Genomic DNA, 22,685 nt, shown 5'->3' on the forward strand with positions numbered 1-22,685 from the left:
AACTCACGATGATTAACCCCTGGCTAAAATTAACATGCAGTAGGAAGCAAGATATGGGCTACATTCCAAACTGGATATTATCATTTTAAAACTACTCTACTAAGCCATTTATTTAGCATGGTACTATATCATTTGGGAGGCACAGTGGCTTAGTGGTTAGCATGTTAGCCTCACACCTCCAGGATTCAAATCCCACCTCCACCATGTGTGCGTGTGTGAGTTTGCAAGTTCTCCCTGTGCTTCAGGGGTTTCCTCTGGGTATGATGTTTTCCTCCCCCAGTCCAAAGTCTTACTCTGTAGGCTGATTGGTATTTCCAAATTGTCTGTAGCGTGTGAATGTGTGTGCAGTTGTGTCCTGTTATGAGTCGGCACCCCGTCCATGGTGTCCCTTGCCTTTTGCCTCGAGTTCCCTGGGATAGGGTCCAGGTTCCCCTGGACGTGACCCAGTGCAGGATAAGTGGTATGGAAAATGGATGGTATGACTATGTAATCTGGAACATACTCAACACTTTGTAGTGTGCTAACATTAGGATAACTGTGCAAAAATAAATCGCATTATTTGTTCTTTAATGACAATACTCTCCATAACCTTTGGCTAAATTTGTGTTGTTGTTCTTGTTTTTTTTTGGCAAATCTTCTAACTCATCTTATAACTCTTTTAAGTTCATTTTTCTCAAGATAGTATTAAGTAAAGACACGAGTCAGTACCATTGCATGTAATTTGTGCTATTATTACATTATATATTAAACAATGATTAGTACATATCTCCCTGGTTGCCTCACAGCTCCAGGGTTCCAAGTTTGATCCTGATCTTGGGTTACTATGTGTTTTCCCCATGTCCACATGGGTCTCTTCTGGGTTCTCTGGTTTCTTCCTATCTCTCAAAAACATGATAGGAGGTAAATAGGCTATGCTAAATTGTCCTTAGGTGTGAATGCTTGTGAATATATGTGTGCATAGTGCCCTGTGATGGACTGGCATCCCATCCAGAGTGTATCCTCCCACCTTGCATCCACTGTTCCTGGGACAGCCTCTGGATCCACCACAATAAATAAATAATAAAGCAATCGCTGAGGATGAATTCAGAGTTCTGACTGAAATTCGCAAGTCCTACAATTAAGTTCTTGTTTACGCATCACATGGTACATATCCTATGAACTTAGTGCGCTAATAAATATGAATAGATGTCTCGAGGTCAGCTTATGAATATTTATGATTAGTGGGTGGTCTTTGTGAAAACAAGCTGTAGGTTATGGATAAAGACGTGTTTTATGACCACGCAAGTGCATTACAAAACGCTGGTTAAAGGCACAGTGTCTTTAAGTCTAAATACTAAATAGTGCTTGAGGATTACTACATAGCTCAGAACTAGACACTTTCCAATACCTAATATATATATATTTTTTTCCAGAAGAATACCTGTAGTAGAAGATTACATTTCAGTTGACTGCAAAAAATGATGTCTTAGCAAGTAAAAATATCTTGAATATAGTCAGATTGATCTAGTATTTCCTTTTATAAGATTAGAAGAAACCAAATAGAAGATTATTGAACTTATTTCTAGACAGTTTTAATCATTTGAAGCTCTTTTTTGTTACCTATCAGTGAAATAAGAAAATGTAAAGCTTGAAATGAGTAAAAATGTCTAGAAATATGTTTATATAGATATATATATATATATATATATATATATATATATATATATATATATATATATATATATATATATATATATATATATATAATAAATGTTATATCTGGTTTATTATATTGTCATAATTGTCACGATTTCCCCTTGAGTCAGCGCTGCAGTATTGCAGTGTGCTCGGAAAACTGAAGCGCATGCTCGTGCATGAGCCAGATGTGCGAGCGCTTAGTGAACGCACACTTTTCGATCTTCAATGACAGTGACTTTGTTTATGCTGGACATGTGCTTTTATTATGGTTATATTCTGCCTCCGCCCCGTTTAGTCATTGATTGTTTTCCGAATGTGTGTCATCATTGTTTTCAGCTGTCTGTGTTTAACCCATGATTACGTGTCTCATTTAAACCCCTCGTGTCTCTGTGCACTTTGTGTAGTATTGAGCTTAACTCATTACCAAGCGGTTGTTCTTTGTTCTCGTTTCGTTTCATGTTCACTGACCTCGTTTCTCGTTTTCTCGACTCTGACTCTAGCCTCGCCTTATTTATGCCTTTTTGTCGATCGCCTGACCTTTTGCATGTTTTTGGACCACGCTTTGGATTACCGATTTGGATTTGTCTGCCTATATCTCCTTTAATAAAAACTCTTATCTGCATTGGCATCCGTCCTCAACTCCATTACGTAAGCATGTGAAAATAATAGACAATATTAGATCAAATTGATACAATAGATAAATTATATTCAAGATATTTTCAATTAAAATAAAATAAAATGGCTTTTGATGAAATAGTTTTTTTACATAGTAAGATTTAAGATTTTTATTTAGTATTAAGATCTCAGATCACAGACATAGACTAATTAAGTGGAATGTCAATGCAGCATGACCTGATGTGAACATTTTTAGACTGAGTGTCTATGTCTAAACACATACTCATTAACAGAAGGACTAAAATGTTTTTTTTTTTTTTTCAGTGAACCCCCTACTGTCATTGCAGTACACTGCAATCTGTCTCAAGATCAAAATACAAAGTACATTCTGTCATATTCTGTCGTGGCTAGAACTGAGGCAAATATTTCATTTGTGCATGTTAATGTGTGTTTAGTAATATGTTATAACAAGGAACACGCGGACAAATTAACATGTAAATTGCCATAAAAAAGGGTTTGTATGCTTTTTGATTGGTGATGGACTGAAGTATGTAGATCACACTGATGAGGTATGAAGAATAAAACACAATACGCATCACACCAAACCTGGCAGTATTTGTATAACGGCTGGTTGATTTAGTGTATTGAACCTGACTTGGCATCACATCGAGCACCTTCTGTAGTGCCCATTTTCCCCTGGCAGTACATCTTGTATGACCGAGACATCTGCTTAAAATGACTGCTTTCAATTTAAGGTGTAAAACCAAGGACACAAATTATACATTCCAAACAGTCTGAACTTCTTCTTCTTCTTTTTTTTTGTTCCTCTAGAGTTTTACAGAGGCTTGATTTTACGAAAAACATTGTTTGTGATTTCTTTATTCACTGAGAAATTGAAAGGTCTCCTCTAACTGTCAGTCTCCTGCTGTGAAGCTATGGTGAGTGGTTTTTTGTTGTTGTTTTTTTTGCTTCTCTCCTCGTGTCAAGCAATACAGTAAAGAGACCATCGCTTTCTTTAAGCACAATTTCTTTAAGTAGCTGTTTTTCACAATTCATTGTTGAAAGTGGACTAGAGCAGTGTTTCCCAAGCCGGGTGCCATCTGATGAGAGAAAGGGTGTCGTGTAAAAATCCTTCAAACATTTCTAAAATGTGTATAAAATGTTTAATATACATAATAAGTCTATGATGTCTGAAATAATAAGACACACATACACACACTCATAATAATAATAATAATAATAATAAACATTAAGTTAAGTTAATGTTCTATCATCTGTTTACGTGCGATCTCTGTGACTTTATTGTTCACCACGGTTGTAAAGAGTGCTTATGTGAGTTACTATAGACTTCCTGTCAGCTCAAATCACTCTGGTCATTCTCCTCTGATCTCTCTCATCAACAAGGTGTTTCAGCCTGCAGATCCTCCGCTCACAGGATGTTTTTTCCCTCACCATTATGTATAAAGAAGAGACTGTTGTGTGTGAAAATCCCAGGAGATCAGCAGTTTCTGAAACCCATCTAGCAGTGGCAACCATGCCACGGTTAAAGTCACAGAGATCACACTTTTTCCCCTTTCTGATGTTTGATGTGGGCATTAATCGAAGCTCTTGACCTGTAATTGCAGGATTTTATGCATTGTGCTGCTGCCACATGATTGGTTGATTGGATAACTGCATAAATGAGCAGATGCACAGGTGTTCCTATTAAAGTGTATAGCTCTAACACCTCAACAACAAAATGTTCAATGTGCTATATATTCAAATAGTTATACTAGCTTCATAAAATGACTCTGTGCTGCGACGATAAGGTCCGTGGCATGTTTTATGTTATAAAGCGCTCCGTGGTGGGAAAATGTTTAAGAATACCTTCGCTGTCATTTGCAAGTCTATTATAGTAAGTGAAGCTGACTGGACTTGTTATAATCATGAAAATCTAGTCTGCGCAAATGTTTTGTCTTTTTTGTAATCTTTTTTTTTTTTTTTCAGGATTATAACATTAGTGGATATTCAAAATGACAGGCAAGATCAGGAGAGCTGATTCATTTCCTTCCTCTACATTGCACATTGAACTGGGACTCTCACCTCAACATGTGACTACTTCACCATAAAGCAGGTCACATGTTTCTTGCATTGTAGTGTTCCAGTCAATGTCCTGGCACTTCATGTGAACGGTGTACAGAAATTGCTTGCAAGCAGTGCACCAAACTGCATATGGAACGAAGCATCCACACAGCTCAGCTCTGTCTCTGATATCATGAGCAGAATGATGATGCAGCAAGTTATGGCATGTCAGCAGGGTGATTAATTGCCTGCTTTCCTTTTTTTTTGCAGTGATAATACAACAAATGTTCTCTTGCCTATGGAGAATGCAAAAGAGCCAGATGGCTGTCAGGGGTGATCGAAGGAAGAAAGCCATCTTCCCATAGGATACTGAGGTGCAACATCTGTCTCCGGTAGATGTACACTCTGGTAGATACACACTTCCAATGTATATATATATATATATATATATATATATATATATATATATATATATATATATATGATATATATGATCACATGACAGAAAACGTGCAGTTATCTAATCATCCAATCACGTAGCAGCAGCACAATGCATAAACTCATGAAGATACAGCTCAAGAGTTTCAGTTAATGCTCACATCAAACATCAGAATGAAGAAAACATGGGCGCTCTATGACGTTAACCGTGGAATGTTTGTTGGTGCCAGATGGTCTGGTTTGAGTATTTCATAAACTGATGAGCTCCTGAGATTTTCACACACAACAGTGTCTAGAGTTTACACAGAATGGTGCAAGGAAACTGAGTGAAAAAACACAAAAAAACATTGAGTGACAGTTCTGTGGGTGGAAACACCTTGTTGATGTGAGAGATCAGAGGAGAATGGCCAGACTGCTCTGAGCTGACAGGAAGTCTATAGTCACTCAAATAAGCACTCTTTACAAGCATGTTGAGCAGAAAAGCATCTCAGAATGCACAACACATCAAAGCTTGAGGTGGATGAGCTAGAACAACAGAAGACCACATCTGATTCCACTCCTGTCAGCCATGAACAAGAATCTGATGCTATCCTGGGCACAGACTCACTCAAACTGGACAGACGGAGACTGGAAAAAGACCAGGTGTTTTTTTTTTCCTCTCTAATCTTCAACTGTCCAGTTTGGTTGTGCCTGTGCCCTCAATAGTACTGCAAGTTAACACAATATTAATGCTTTTATATGTATATGTGTGTATATATATATATATATATATATATATATATATATATATATATATATATATATATATATATATATATATATATTATATTAATGCTTATATATAGACTCATGGGCTATTAATGTACACCCTGATGTAGTAAGTATTATTTCATGTATTAATTCATCATTATGAAAACATCAGTTAAGTAAAGTGTTTCTTTATGTTGTACTAGATATCAGCTTAAAAGCAGGAATTACACACATAGCCTCTAAATTTATTCAATTTGAGTTCAAATCTCAGTGCTTTAAATGGTCAAAACAAAGTATTTATAATGAAGCAGTTTAGACAACCCGTGTACAAACACAATTTAAAGAACTGTAAATTTATGAAAATGACTACTAATGTGCTTTCCTGGGGTTGTGTTATCCTAACATTTTCCCGTTGCTTTATCCGTGGTGGAATCTGCTGATGTCGCATGTTGCACTGTAATGACCTACATTATTTACTGAAGCATTTGCTGAAGTCTGCAGTTTTATCAGCATCTCCAGCTTAATGGAAATGCTGGTGTTATAGATAAAAATGTAATCACTGGCAAATTGTTGTGGTGTAAGAGGAATAAAAACACTTGTGTAGGATGTGCTGTTTTAGGAAAATAACGAACTTTGTAACTTTGCTATAAAAGCAGAGCTGGTTATCATTTTATTTCTTGTATAAGATGTAGTAAAAGGATATTACCGAAGTCTCCAAGCTTATCAAGCACCGTTCCTTCAGAAAGTTCCAGAACATTCAGAGACCTGCCGTGTGATGCGTCTTTTTTTGCGTACAAGTCAGCTCTTGAGTCGGCTCTTGCGGGTGAACATAGATTGTTGGTCAGTTTTCCACTTTTTTGTTTATATAGACAATGGAGGTTAGTTGGATCAAAATTCTTTCAGGAATATGGGTGCGTCTCAATTCGCTCTCTAGCTCCCTAGGTCGTGAATCAGTATATCGTGTACACTAGTTCGGGCACTGGTATGATGTCTCACTACACATTGGGACAGTGATGAGTCAGTTTCCTGCGACATGACTAGGTGCTCGCGTTGTTAAACATCACCACTGGCATTAATCAACAACATTCAGGACCATTATGTTTCCGACATGACATTTCAAGCAGGATCGTAGGCAAGCTAGTGGAATTTTTAAAATCATTAAACACTTGAAAGTCGGTACACTCAAACTTACGTCAAATGAAGTTAAAAATAGCTAATGTAAATTATCATTTGAGAGCTACAACAACAATAATGCTGCTTATATTTGCAGACGATGCTGGCTGATAGTTCATTTGCCTTTTTTTTTTCTCAAGCTGAGAGGCTTCAGAAAATATAACGTCATTTCCAGTAAAGCATGTGAGCATGGTTTTTGCGGTGCATTGTGGGATTTTTTCGGGAGCACACGTTCCAGTGCACTGGAAGGATTTTGCGATTGAGACAGCCCTTAAAATGGACGACTCCCTGATCAGTGCCCTGACTGCAGAACTATGGAGCTGATTGAGACGCACCCAACATTTGAGCTGTTCTGTAACATGGTGCTTGTATGAGGCATGGTGTATTGCATGAAGTCAGGTGTATTAAGGCCTATTATTCAAATATTTTATCAAATGCATTACAAATCAATGTTATTCTGTTTATTCAAAGTTAGCCTAAGCTTTAATGAAATAATTTCAGCCATAAGAACAATCACTGGTTAAAATGTTGCAAACATTTCCCATGCCATTTGAGACCCAAAAGACTCTTATTAGTGACCCGAGTCAAGTGATCTGACTCAGTGTAAAGAATAATCCCAGCAGTACTTCATAGTTTTTGATCTTGAGCAGCGGTGAGGGCTCCCCCTGGTGACCATTATTCTAATAACACTTCACACATCCACACACTCACAGGAAGGAGCTAAGGAACTCAATCTGCTGACTTTAGTTCTTCCCAGGAGGATCCTTTCCTGACCTAAACTTCCAAACCTTCCCCTGATTACCACTGGACATTGTGCTACATCTGCTTTGGATAGCTTATAGAGAATAACCAATAGGATCATATCCTTTCTTATGATTTAATAGCAACACAATTTTAAACATTATTGTTTGAATATTGTGTGTAGAGACAGACACAATTTGGAGTCTTCTTAATGGAAATTTCTGCTAAGAATAGTTGGTGCAATTGTTAAAGTAACTAAAATTACTTGTTTTTTTTTTAGATTTATATATTTATTTTGTATTTAATATCTATCTATCTGTCGATATGTATGCATGTATATGATGTATTATCATGTAATAATGACTCCCAGGTAAACAATTGTGATGTGTTGATGTAATATGTGTTGCTATAAAAAACCTTAATATAAAAACCTTAAATCTCACCTAGGCGAGATTTAAAAAGTCAATTCAATCATTTCCACTTTATATTCTTGGTTATTAATTTGAGGTGAGAGAGTACTGTCAGAAAGCTTTGGCCCGATTTTTCACTTTTTCAGGCACAGTGACATCTGAATGGTTTTCAAAGGCTGCCACACATATATAGAAACTCTTGCTTTCAGCTGAGCTTTTCTCATCAGTATGCCCACTTATGATTGAAGCGGTTGGCCTTCCCTGTGGTAGTCACGCCCTGTTTATTTGTCAATACAGTGTAATTTCCTTCCGTCATATGTAAACCGACCATTTAGCTATTTCAGAGCACATTCCAAACTAAAACTGCAATTCAGATTCTACTCAACTGACGTCTGAACTCATCGTTGCTCTTGGACGGTTTTCCAACATTAAATCAACATTAGAAATGGAGGAAAAAGTGAAGTATGAAATCACTACATGTTCATGTGTGTCTGAGTTTTATTCTTTTGCTCATGAAGTTGTATGTATAGTAGTGAAATGTACTAAATTACACATAAATAATAAAAGAAACCAAAAAGTCAAAGGACGTTTCTTTTTTTTTTTTTTTTTGGTCTTCTAAATTTGTTATAGAAGACAAATATAAATTAAAAATGGGAAGACATTTCACTTCAATGTACAAAAAACAAAACAAAAAGCAAAGTAAATAAATGACAATAAATACAACATACAGTAACAGATTATAAATAGTTGAACACGAGTAAAAAGAGCATCTTCTTTACAGTTAGACATGTTGTATAACGTCTCCACTGTGAAGCTGAAGAAGATATCTCTGTCCCATAGGTAAACTGTTTCTCTCCAGAGTTGCGTCCTGTGGATAAAAATAAACAGTGTCGTTTGTTTTTACCCCCTTGTAATCAGATTTTATTGTTGTAGTGATGGCTTAGATCATTCTCAGTCACAGCCTGCAGCATGACAATACTACAAATACTACCATGACAAGACTAGGAAAGCAGATGCCGGTATTTAGTACATCTGGCACTGAATCGTTTTAAATCTACTGCACACACAGGTTTGTTGAGAACATTTGGAACTGTGAAGACACCTGATGAGCTGGTGTGTTGAATAATGAAGATGGAAAGAAAGATCCCCGTCATCCTTTCCTTCCCCGCGAGGAAACTGATAATTATATCATCAAAGGTCACATGGATTAAGTCTTCAATCTTATCTACAAAGGGCCAGAGGGGTTGTGCGTTTTTATTCCAGCCAGACAGATGCCACAACCTGTTTCCACTGTTTCTGCTTCTACTGAGCTTAAGTGCGACTCCTCTCTGTCTGAAGTGCTTATATGGGGGAATTTATACGATGTATTTATATAATATGCAATGACCAGATTATCTTTGGTCGATATTCATTATATGAGTATTTATATCAGAAGAACAGAGGCTGAAGCACAGCACATTTTCTTGCCTCATATTCATCTTTTGAGCTGAAATACAAATATCATGAATATACACTGATCAGCCATAACATTAAAACCACCTGCCTAATATCGTGTACGTCCCACTTGTGCCGCCAAAACAGCTCTGACCCGTCGAGGCATGGACTCCACAAGACCTCTGAAGGTGTGCTGTGGTATCTGGCACCAAGACGTTAGCAGCAGCTCCTTCAAGTCCTGCAAGTTGTGAGGTGGGGTCTCCATGGATCTGACTTGTTTGTCCAGAACATCCCACACTGTGTGTTCTGACACTTTTCTGTCATAGCCAACATTAAAGTTTTCAGTAATTTGTGCTACAGTAGCTCTTCTGTGGGATTGGACCAGATGGGCTAATCTCTCCTCATGCGCTTCAGTGAGCCATGACCCTGTCGCCGGTTCACCGGTTATCCTTATTTGGACCACTTTTGGTAGGTACTAACCACTGCATACTGGGAACACGCCACAACACCTGCTGTTTTGGAGATGCTCTGACCCAGCCGTCCAGCCGTCACAATTCGGGCCTTATCAAAGTCACTCAGCTCCTTACGCTTACCCATTTTTCCTGCTTCCAACACATCAACTCTGATGCTGCGTAATATATCCCACCCCTTAACAGGTGTCACTGTAACGAGATAATCAATGTTCTTCACGTCACCAGTCAGTGGGTTTAATGTTATAGCTGATCGGTGTATGAAATTATGCATATACAATAAGCAACATGTACTTTTACTCAGTGCAGCTAGAATTGTGTCTTCTATAAAGTAAAACCACTGTGCATTAAGAGAAATGTACTTATGTTTACAGTGGCAATCAAAATGATTCAACCCACACTGCAAATCAGGTTCATTGCCAAAATGTACAGACTTTCAGCTGTTTACAATGAACAAATCAAACACAAGCAATCGAAATAGTTCAACACAACGAATGCGTCAAGTGGTTTCCCCAAATTCAACTGAAAATGCACTTTATAACGATTCCTCCAGTTTATTTTGATAATAAACCTGATTTGCAATGGGGGTTGAATAATTTTGATTGCAAATATATTTGTGCATTACCTTTGCTCTCCTACGGAGGTAATCCCTGCGATTATGTAGCATTTTAGTACAGCGCACAATCACCTCCGTCTCCCTCCCAGACAAATACGGTAAAGCAGAAATGATCTGAAAGCATACAGACACACAACTTTATGCATGCTCATTCATCCAGTTTTCCAATCAGCCATTGCCTGGCAGCATCACAATGCACAAAATAATACAGATGCAGTCAAGGGGAAAAAAGAAAGAACATCCTCCTTCAATACTATATTTTTATTTATCAGGGCCTATATAACAATTATATGGTCCTCATCAACTTCTATAAACAAATAAATAACCTCAGGCGACAAGAAAAAAAAAAAAAACACACGACAGATTTCAATATGTAGTCATTTGTTTTCCCCCACAAAGTAAACCAACATTCAGAAAAAAGGTGAGAAGAAATAAAAACACCCTTCCTATTTCCACAATCATTACAAGAGTAATTAGCAGCCAGGTGTTACTAATGAAATGCACAAGATCAGTTAATTATCAAGAAGTGTGACTACTTCTAAGAAAACAGAACTTTTAGCAGTCTGGGCTGTTTTTTTGGTGACACGAGGTTGTTTATTTGTTATCCGCACAACTGTTATTTAGGCTCTGATAAATAAAAGTATCGAATTGAAAGAGGGTGTGTTTTCTTTTTCCCATGACTGTACAGGTCTCAAGAGCTTGTTTACATCATACATGATGTAAACAATTGGGGGGGGGGGGGGGTTGACTCTACTGTGGGCACAGGCTCACTGAAACTGGATAGCTAATGACTTACATAAAGCATAGTTAGACTCCATTCAGCGAATCATTTGACTTCTAATGGCAACTGGTTTAGGGGGTTCGCAGCAATACTTATACAATTAATCAACCACTTAATTTGTTACATATAATCTCAACAAAGTCCATTTCGGTTTGAGGCTATAACGTGACAAAATACAGAAAATGTTCAGGGGGTGAAAACTTATGCACAACATTGTATTATATTCAATGGAAAACATAACAGGTATAACCTTTGCTGTAATTGGGCCCCATTCAATGTTTCTACTGTAGCAGGCCCGCTGCCAAACCTGGAACTGGGTCAGGATCTCTCTGGCCACCACCTGCTTACAGGAGAAAGATAATTTGATTATTATTCATATAAACACCAAAAATAATTGCAATGTAATGGAAACGAGCACTTACACTGAATGTTCTCTGTCTGTTTATGGTGCACATTTTGACCAAGTCTGTCGGAGAAGTTTCAGGATGCATTTGGGTCATCTACAACACACACACACACACACACACACACACACACACACATGCACAAAACTGAGTCAGTATTCGATTCTGGAACATTCTGGAACATCCAGGCACTTTTGATCAACTTCAAAAAGTTGTGCTACTTAAATGATGCTTCAAAGCCTGCTCATGAGTCGTGACTGAATCTGAAAAAATTTAATTATCCTTCAGAAAACGTGCTTTCATGCCTTGAAGACGATGGACCAGGCAGGAAGCTGAGGCAAACAATAGGATGAAAAAACTTTTATTTTTTTTCCATTTCTATTCACATGAAGGTCAGCCACTTGGTGAGACGGTGAACACAGGAGAGGAGGCAAAGCTCACAGATAAACGACAGACCGCAGGAATCGAATGAATGGAGTTTAGAAAGTCTGAAGAGCATTAGTGTCTCCTGCTGTTGCTGAGGTGCAAAGCACAGACTATTACAACGATCTTTCACTCTGCTTTCTGTTTGGTGAAAGGAGTATCTCCGGTGAGCTTAAAAACATCGCACGACATTAAATATGCATAAAACAAAAACATCTTTTCACAAATAGATGTGGAAAGAGTATCACTGTAAAAATAAATAAATAAAAAGCAAGGTCAAATATCCAGTAAAAGTACAAGTATATTCATTTGCCTGTATTAAAATATTTTAGGATACGTAATCTTGACTTAACCCCGTTTGTATAGATTCTACAGCAGATTTTTTTTGGGAGAAGAATGTTAGCCTCGTTTCAATTACACTTAGTCTTAAACTAAAATGAGCAGAGATGCCTTTTAATTCCGCAGCATTACCAACCTAACGGCTGTAAACAAACATCAGCAGTTTGCTGTTCGTCCAAGTTCCTTTTAATCGGTTTACTTGTGGTATAGTTCCACAAAACACGCCATCGGTGCTTAATGGAGTTCGCTAGGGGCCGCAAGATAACGACTACATTACAAAACGTAATCAGTTCTTGTACTCCAGGTTGAAATCCTGCTTATTTATCACAGTTATTCAGCCAATTTAGGAACAAAATAGCTTTATTACAATTGATTCGTTTCTCATTTAAATCAACAACAACAACAAAAATGGTCATTCTGTACACTGTACAATCTTATCTTCCGTCACATCCCTAAATTCAAAAGAAGACTGTTCTTTTAAAAATAAACGCAAAGCAGAAACAGTCAGCCTCAAAATGAATGAATACATTAATATGCCAGCACAGCATGCAACCAAACAGGAAGTGAAAACACATTATCTTTATACAAAAAAATAAATAAATAAATAAACAACCTGATATTATGACTTAACTAATGTTAACCAGTGAGATCTTTTTTTTTTTTAAGCAAAGCTCAGCAGTTGATTATATTTTATTGAAAAAGCCAAAAATTGTGGTCATTAATTGTGCAGCTCTGGATTTAGCTCAATCTTCAGATTGATATGAAAACCCACCTCAAAAAAACCAACAAACAAACACATTACATGAACAGTTAAAAGGGTTTCTGCAGTAAAGTGTCTGGAACACAACACAGTTCATCATGATCTTCACTCTGCAGATTCCCATGCAACCTTCCAGACAATTGATATTAATAATAATTATATTATTATCTTCTGAGAGCACTTGTGAACACCCTGAGCTCTAATCTGCCTCTGATTTATGTCTACGCAGGAGTCCTGTGTCTGTGGGTGTAATTAGCTGTGATGCTCTCGGTTCTTCTGCGGTACGTCTCCCGCACATTTGTTTCTGTTCGATGGTGGAAACCTATATCACAGCATTTCTGCCTCAGAAAGTTGCTTTGGTTAAAAAGCATCTTTCAACAGAATAGAGATCGATGTGTAGAACAATTTCACACCTGATACAGTATTAGAAATAAAGATGTTGGGAAAGGCTCTTTAGAGCAATGCCGTAGAAGAACCATTTCGGTTGGTGCCATGGGAAATGGATGGGAGAAGAAATCCCATCTGAAATGCTAGCATTATGAAAAATGAAATCTGTGGCGGAAAAACGATTATTTAGTTTACTGTAGCAACAAATGTCTAAAGCAGTGTTCAACAACATTGTTCCTGGAAATCTACCTTCATGAAGACATTCATTTAGCTCCAACCGTAATCGTGCCCACCTGACCATCTAATCACTGCTGTAAGAAGTATTTGATCAGCTAAAATAGAGGTGTTAGATTTTGTTTGGAGATGAAACCTGCAGGAAGGTAGATCAACAACAGGGTTGGTGACCACTGATCTAAAGACTTGTGGACCAAAACGGTCTTTAATTAAATAAAAAGGTTCTTTTCTGGTCCGTTACTTTAAAGCCATGGGTATCAACGTGGGGTCTGGGGAAAGTCCATAGTCAGTGGAGCCATGACTTTTTACACTTGGGTTACAGCTGAGAAAATCACAACTTACCATTATAAAAAGCTCTATATTATTATCGATTTAAAGATATTAGTCTGGTCACATGAATTCAGTGGGTTTAATCCACACCTTAATAACCACTCAAAAAAGAAAGTCTATAAATAAAAATATTTTGAATATTTTAGTGAATAAAGAAAAAGCTTTATACTTCCAATAGAGTCAAATATCATTGCACACACTGGGTTGCCATCTCTCACAGCCAGGCTCCTCGGCTGATGGAGCTCAAGTTACTGTCTGTGTGAAGTCTCACACGTTCTCCACGTGTACGTCTGGGTTTCCTTCGGTTTCTTCTCACCTGCCAAAAACATGCCAGTAGGTGGAGTGACAACTCTAAATTGCCACCGTGTGTGAGAATGAGTGTGTGTGTGTGCACGCTGTGATGGACTGGTGTCCCATCCAGGGTGTATTCCTGCCTCATGTTTTCAGGACAGGGTTTGGATCCGAAGCTTACTGAAGATGAATTAATAAACTATTGTATACATTTTTAAAAAATTGTGCAGAGGGATTTTTTCCTGGATGCAAAAATAGCTAAAGAACCACTTCTGGCTCTTCTAATTGTAAGAGTGTACTTTCTGGAGAAAAAGTCCCCGCTCACAAGAAGTAAGACAAACCAGGTGTGAAACTCAAAGTGAAATTCTTCAGAAATACAAATAACATCAGGCTTTTCATGTGTTTATCATTAGCGTGTTTAGTGAAACTATTTTTATTTATTCAGAAAGGAAGTGTTAAACCATAAACCTTTTTTTTATTATTATTATTATTATTACATCAGAATTCTGTACCTACTCTGTGTTTTCTGTAATTGCTCATTTTGAGACATAAAACTGAAGCAAGGGCAAGCTCTGACAGACAGACTGAAGGGACTGTTCAGGTCATGCATGTGGAGATCTGTGGACTGGAAGGTGCGATTCAGTTCATTTCCGTCCCGTGCACTTTCAGCAGATGGCCCTTCAGCTGCTTGAGGCACACAAACGTCTTCCCGCACTGACGGCAAGGACAACTCTTCCCCACTCGGCTGTGTCTCCTGAGGTGGATTCTCAAGTGAGTGGATCTTTTGAACCTCATGCCGCAGTGGGTGCAGTTGAAGAGTTTCTCGCGCGTGTGGATGTTTTGATGCTGCTTGAAGTTGCTGAAGCGCGTGAAGCCTTTGCCGCAGTCTGGGCAGATGTGAGGCCTTTCTTTGGAGTGCTGCTTCTGGTGGTCCTTCAGCTCAAAATCACGAGCGAATGTTTTGGCACATTGGGGACACTTCAGGGGTTTGCTCGCTTGGTGTGTTAGCATGTGAACCTTCAGCTGAGCCACTTGAGCAAACGCTTTTCCATAGTGTGGCTTTTCAGTGGGAATTGGAAGGTGTTCGCTTTGGGGGAAAGGGAGGAAAAGTTTCTCACCTAGACAAAGCTCTGGATGACTCAAAAGACTTTCTGGACCAAACAAGTGTCCATTTTCATTATGGTCAAATGAACTGGATCCCTCAGGCATGGGAGCCAAAGCAAGGTGAACCAGCTCTGTGGTGACTGACTCACTAGGCTCAGCCTTGATGCCTTGTGATACCTCTGTGTTACAATTCACTGAATAGCACATTAAATGTGATGATGCATCTGGCATGTTGAGAGCAGTTAGATTTGGAAAGTTATCTACCTGTGTTTCATCTCGACTCCAGGATCCGGCGAGATTCTGGTCTGTTTCTGCAGGAGCGCAGTCATCTCCGCAATCCCACACTGGGAACATCTCTTCTTCTTCTTTAATAGCGACCGGATCGGGATGGCGCTCAGATTTCACAGTGGGATACGATGGAGACGGTGCCAACTCGCGTGCCCCGTCTTCCTCTGTAGCACTTGGAACGGTTCGAGACTGGGCCAAGTCGATGTCTTTACTTGGAGTGAAGTCCATGACAGGTGTCTTGCAGTGACTTTCTCTGGGTTTGGGGTTGCTACAGGCCTCGAGGGTCCTTGTGACCGGTGCATTGATGCACTGAGGATGTTGCACTTCTGGAGTAGATGTGGATTCCTGCTTCCCTCTTTTTTCAAGCACGTTTATGTTCTTCTCTTTATCACTGTGTGTTTCTCTAGTTCTGTAGGAGTCCAGACTCTCTGTAGACCTCCAGACTTCACTGAACTGAGGCCTTTTTTCAGACTGCTCCCTCAAGCTAAGCCTGAAGCATAGAGCATCTTCACCTAGAAGAGGAAAAAAAAAAAAAATATCGATCTCTGTCACAGAGCAAATGAGAATGTTTCATGAAGCTATTGATTGTAAATAGATCATCAGTGATGATATCATCATTAAGACCTCAGAATTATCTACAGACTTCACACTTTGAACTTTTTTTTTTCCCTTGTGTGATATTAAAGCAGTTGTTGTGTGCACAATATTTCAGCCTGAAATGTATGTTTCAAGCAAATGGAATGCTTTTTCAGGGTGATACTAAACAAAAACCATTAAATAAGACATTATGAACTTAATAATCATATAAATTATCCATGATTTTGTGTCTCAGAGGAAGCATGTTAGCCGTCTCTTTCCCAAGACAGAATTGAAAATATTGCACATAGGCAATTTCGATAATGAGAACGGGCCGGCCAGAAAATTTTATTTGGATACGGAAAACTTTCCCAACATTCTACTGACATATCTTCTAAACTTATAAATGTGATGATAACCTAATTCTTGAACTCTGAATATGACCCTGTTTTAATAAAAAGGGGCATTAGAATACTCCTAACCTGTGAGTGTCTCTGCTGGTTTCTCTGTAGTCCTCTCTCCACTGGCTGTGGCTCTTCCACAGTCTGTACATCGTACCCTCGTCTCCTTCTCCTTCAGTTTGCTCTCAGAAAACTGCAGCCTGCGCAGAAGCAGTTCCACCTCCTGCTTGCCACGTGCCACTTCCTCTATGAAGCTGTCTTCCACCAGCCTGGTGATCTCAATCATGGCTGACTTGAGAATTGTCTCCATGACGATAGAGAGCTGGGATTGGAAGGTGACGACGAGGGCGTCAGACATCTTTCCGTCTTGTTGCTGTGCTACACCTTCAGCAGAAACCGGCTGGAGATTCTGCATTCAACTCACAAGACCTGAGAAAAACATAGGAGTGATTAGTTACTATTTAAACATTAAGCACATTAGCTTCAATATTGTCAGCACGAAAAGTTTATTAACAAACTGTTTCATTTTCCCCCAAAAATAAAATAAAAAATAATAATCAAAAACAGCTTGTTTGTTTATAATGTATATTTTAGATTTAAAAAAACAAAACAAAAAAACAACCCTAACAATATATTTCTGAACAATAATGTATGACACCTAGTTGGGTCTGACCAACAGCTATCACTAACAGAGTCTGAGGTTTAAATCAAAGTTCATCAGTATCTTTCCTGACAAACTACCTTCCAGTCAATTATCTAATTATCTGTAATGCGTGATTAAATAAGTGTGTGTACTTTGATTCACTTCTATACATTTCCCCCAGGAGTACACGAACGTGTGAAGCGAGTCTGTGCATAGCGCTGTACCCACACAGTGTGACCACTATAAAGCAGCTTACTCCCTACAAAGACTACACACTGCACAAAGACTACACACTGCACAAAGACTACACACTGCACAAAGACTACACACTGCACACACTCCTCTGTAGAGGCTGAAAGCAACAGTCACAGCTGAGAGAGCAGGTTCAACTGACTGACCACTAACGTGCTCAGCCTCACTGAGTTGTGCTTGCACAAGCCTATGTTCCCAGTGACCGAGCACTTATCACCATTGTTCCCATTGACCAATTACTGATCCCAAGTATTCCCAATGACCAATCAGTGTTCCCCATTGTTGCCAAGATATAATTACTCATCATGACTGTTCCCAATAACCAATCACTATCGTTCCCATTGACCAATTACTGATCACAGCTGTTCCCAATGGCCAATCACCCATCACCAATGTTAACAATGACCAATCACTGATCAGCATTGTTCACATTTACATTTATACATTTATTCATTTAGCAGATGCTTTTATCCAAAGCGAATTACTATTTAGGAAATGTTCACAGTGACCAATTACTGATCAGAGCCGTTCCCAAAGTCCAATCATCCATCATCATTGCTCCCAATGACAAATTACTAATCATCACGAATGTTTCCAACAACCAATCATTGACCACGTTGTTTGTCCCACCAACACTGCTTTTTTCTTCCTTTAAACTCTATTCTTGGTTATATTTACATGTAATAAAAGCGAGTTATACCATCCATAATGGTTTCCTTGTGTCTATGTCCCAATTACTCATTATCACAGCTTCATTTGCATTTCATGGTTTGAATTATTTTGTCTTAAGAAATGTTTCATATAAACACATATTGGTAAAAAAAAAATGACAATAATGATTCAATGAATATGCAAATTAGTCTATGATATCACCTGGCTACTTTTTGAGAATGCTTTAGCTACTTTCCCCTGAAATGAACCGTCATACCAAGTGCACTAATAATGCTTCGAAACTGAAGATGACTGCTGCGTTCCAATTCACCTACTATCCTCCCTTAATAGCACCCGAGATTAGAGTTAGTGTGTCCCAAATCATAATATATTGAAATGAGTACCAAAAGTTTTGCGTATGATCTACTATTTCTGGGAGATTTTCAGTGTGTGGATGCATGGACACTTTTCCAGCTAATACTGCCCACAACCCCTTGCGCGGCGGTGGAGGAGTTTTGTGACGGTTTGCTTCGCCGAATTCAACCTGAAAACATGTGAAACGAGCGTAATGTCCCTGATTCTTTATTTTAGAGAGGTGTAAATGAAATGTGGAAAAATACACCAAGGGAATGGTAAATGAAATGATCTAAGGGATAATAAATGAAGAAAAGCTGAAATGCAACAAGGAGTTTGTTTACGGTGACATTGACTATGTTTACATGGACAGCGGTAATCTAATTATTGACCTTATTCTGAATAAGACAATATTGTGATTAAGGTGTTTACATGAGTTGCTTTTAGAATACTCCTGTCATGTTCCCGTTTTACACGTTATAGAACATAGATCGATTAACGTTACACGTCATTACATCACCGCGCTACGCCATCTGACGTTCCCTCCAGAATTTCACGTATCGATATACAGTTCGTCTTCGTTTTCGCATCGTATACAGTTTTGGGTGTTTCATTTTTAATTTTACAAAAGCTTCGAGTGCAGTTAATTATTTTTCATGCTGTACGTGCAAATAGACGAATGATTGAAGCTACATGCTGTGTCCGAAACCGCATACTTACCTACTATAAAGTAGCCAAGATACGTGTATTTCACCTACTATATAGTAGGCAAGTACGCGGTTTCGGATGCAGTCGTGCTCTCGTTTGCCAACAAACGGTTGAGCACTGCCGTGTGTGATTGTGTTCTGTCACATAAATGCGGTGAAAACTCTCACACGACGTTACTAGCGTGATTAAGGTGTGTACATGTCTGTAATACACTTCCATAATGCGACTAAAACAGGAATACTCCACATGTCTTAATTCAATTTGTGTTTACTTAGAGTATGACTTTAGTCGGATTAAGGTCATCAATAATCGCTGTTTACACTGTAGTTTCTTAATCACAGTATTGTCTTAATCAGGTTAATATAAGAGTATTGTTGTCCATCTAAACGTACTTAGAGGGCGTAACTCGCAAGTGTCCCAGTACTTCCATACTCTTTTACTACACACTCAAAGTATGTACTTGCTCCTTCACAAAAAGAGTACATACTGTCGTTTTAGTACATAGCATAAGGAGGCGAAATGGGATGCAGTAGATCTTCTTTCCGGTCAGAAAATCTCGGAAATGAACAAGTCTCTGAGGTTAAATCATGAACAGGGTTAAGAAGTAGTTTCTATTCACTTGGACTGATTTTGTAAAGTAGGCTCATTTACAAATGCAAACGAACTCAAATGCACAAGCTATTGCCTTTATGTTACCAGAGGTCGACATAAAAACATGAAACTTGTATCAGAGTTTGTTCGTTATTTTTTTTTTTCAGCACTAACTCTTACAAACTGTAATGTTAATGTACTTCGTACTTGAACATGACCTATACTGAGGGGTAAACTCAGCCGCCATTTTCCCCATCAACAGCGCAAAGGATCTCGGGAGTAAAGTGTCAGTGTGTTGGTCTCATCGCTGTTAAATAAATGGCTGTGTGAAAAATATTTTTGCAACGTTTCAGTTTCATTCGACTCTACAGTCATAAGAGGTTTTCCTTCCAATGATTTAACCTTGTACACGCTTGAATTATTTCTTCTCTGGACGCCACCTTGTAAAAACACTGAGCTAAATAACTACCTGAACTTGTACGTTAGTAAGATATTAATAAATAAAAACATATCGTCTCGGTGCGGCACTTAAAACAAAACAGCTCTCCATTTTGAACAACTACTTATTTCAGACGTCTGTGGTGTTGCACGCAGTCATGAGTCCACCATAGTGTTCATGTATTATCATAACAGCGTTATTACACCGAGCCCTGCTAGTGTTCTCTCTATAAACACAGCGCGTTCAAGAATGCTAACGTTAGCCAACAAGTTAGCAGCTTAGCTTCGAGCGTTCGCTGTCCGTATATCCGCGTTACGAGTCGTTTACCTTCATGCTAATCAACTCAGTGTGCGTTAAGCTCACGAAAGAAAAACAGAAACCGCGAATGAATTACTCAACCGTTCATTTAACTTACAACATGCATAGAGAGATGATCCAGCACTCAGACGGTGAACTGCAGGTCTTTTATTGAAGGTGTTGAATATTGTCCTTGTACTGACATCTGCTGGTGTGGAGAATCAATAAACATACACATCAAGGGTGTACAAATTTTTTCTAAAAAAAATAAATCATTATATTAAAAAAAAAAAAAAAAAAAAAAAAAAAAAAAAAAAACACACCTCACCGAACACTTTAGAAGGAACACATACACATTTATGTAATTGTTGGGTGGCAGCAGCGCAAGGCTTAGGAGCATGCAGATACATGGCAGCGGCTTTGGGTGGTTTTCACATTGACCATCAGAATGGGGAAAAAATGTGATGTCAGTGATTTCGACATGGTTGTTGGTGCCAGACGGGCTGATCTGAGTATTTTAGAAACTGCTGGGATTTTCAAACACTACAGTCTCTAGAGCAGGGGTTTCCAATTTTGAACCGGGTTCACACTGTGTGATTCTGGCCATGGTTTGGTCGTCTGAGACAAATTTTGGGAATCCTAAAAGATTCCTATAATCCTAGGCCAAAATCTGTAGACTTCGATCGCTAGGTTGACGTGTTCCCCGATTAATGGCCGTTGCGATCAAATTTTTCCTCTGATTAAATTCTGAGTGTCAGAAGATTTGAGGCACAGTAATGTACAGTAGTGTGGCTTCTCCTACTCCGTATGAGTTTTCTTACATGCGTCCGTTTTTCGCGTCTTGACTGTCGTACAGTCTGGCATTAAAGACGACTGAGATTCTACAGTGTGACATGGCTTACAGCGGGGATCATGTTCATACAGATTGACAAGCAACGGTTGCAAAGGACTATTAAAAATCACCCGGCTTTATCTGCAAAAGGGCGAGTGTGGGTGAGGATTCATTCACAATAAGTAGGAGCCACACCTGATTCAACCTGTTTAATTAGTTTAGCTTGGCTTTCAATAGACTCTGCTTCTGGCTTCTGCTTAGTTGGAATGAAAACCTGCATCCATACCACCCATTTCTGGATAACATTGGATACCCCTGCTGTAGAGTTTACTCAGAATGGTGTAAGAAAGAAAAAAACTTCTAGCGAATGTCAGTTCTGTGGACAGAAACGTTGTGCAGTGGACCCAGACTCACCAAAACTCAAAAAGATTTGAAAAATGTACCTTGATCGGATGAAGCTCAATTTCTGCTGAGGCATACAGATGGTAGGGTCAGAATTTGGCACCAACAGCATGAATCCATGGACCCAACGCAAGTGGTGTCAACAGTCCAGGCTGGTGGAGGTGGTGTAAAGGTGTGGGGAATGTTTTCTTAGCACACATTTGAGCATGTGCATCCCATCATGGGCACAATTTACCCATCTCCTAATGGATACTTCCAGCATGTTAATGCACCATGATGTCACAAAGCAAAAGTTGACCCAAACTGGTTTCATGAACATGACAGTGATTTCGGTTTTCTTCATTGGCCATCCCAGTCATGGGATCTGAATCCAACAGAACACATTTGTGATGTGGTAGAATGGGAGATCTGCAGAACCTGCAGAGCATTCCATGCTATGCCCAGTCTAAACCTATGGTAGGATTTGGAAAGGACGGTGGTGACGTGATCATCAGACCAATTGTCTATCTGTCATGGGGTGAAGACACAAGAAAATATGTGAACAGAGGCTAGCCCCCTGGGTGGTAAACATGATCACCTCAGTCTACAGGTGGGCTGGCCACCTGGCAATTTCCATTACATGCCACTCTATGAGGAGCATGACCTGTTCAAGCCTAGTTCACGCTACACGACTTTCAACATTGGCAGATCCCCGTGTTGTTCACACTGCACGACTTGCTCTCTTGTAAATCGGGAGTCATGAAGTCGTTGTGGTGTTCACCCTACGTGATTGCTCGGCGACAGGGGGGTCACACGCTACACCAACTGACAACG

At 39.0% G+C, this 22,685-nt stretch overlaps 1 protein-coding gene across 6 annotated transcripts; it reads right to left on the reverse strand.

Moving 5' to 3' along the window:
* Positions 1 to 8,345: 8,345 nt before the first annotated feature.
* On the reverse strand, positions 8,346 to 20,860 carry si:ch73-109d9.1 (uncharacterized). Of its 6 annotated transcripts, none has more exons than XM_017463151.3 (7): positions 20,757 to 20,860; positions 16,785 to 17,132; positions 15,703 to 16,238; positions 11,589 to 11,666; positions 11,417 to 11,506; positions 10,395 to 10,499; positions 8,346 to 8,733 (listed from the first exon to the last, which is right to left on the reverse strand). In XM_017463151.3, exons 2-7 carry the CDS (start codon positions 17,116 to 17,118, stop codon positions 8,647 to 8,649), a joined length of 1,230 nt encoding a protein of 409 aa, XP_017318640.1. In that variant the 5' UTR covers positions 17,119 to 17,132; positions 20,757 to 20,860; the 3' UTR covers positions 8,346 to 8,646. The 6 variants fall into 6 exon arrangements, 3 of the variants coding, with proteins under 3 accessions (XP_017318640.1, XP_017318639.1, XP_053535816.1); XM_017463150.3 differs by having other exon boundaries at positions 11,417 to 11,509; XM_053679841.1 differs by lacking the exon at positions 8,346 to 8,733 and adding an exon at positions 8,740 to 9,961 and having other exon boundaries at positions 11,417 to 11,509.
* Positions 20,861 to 22,685: the final 1,825 nt, after the last annotated feature.

The sequence above is a fragment of the Ictalurus punctatus genome, chromosome 3, assembly GCF_001660625.3.
Source record: "Ictalurus punctatus breed USDA103 chromosome 3, Coco_2.0, whole genome shotgun sequence".
NCBI classification, from domain to species: Eukaryota; Metazoa; Chordata; class Actinopteri; order Siluriformes; family Ictaluridae; genus Ictalurus; species Ictalurus punctatus.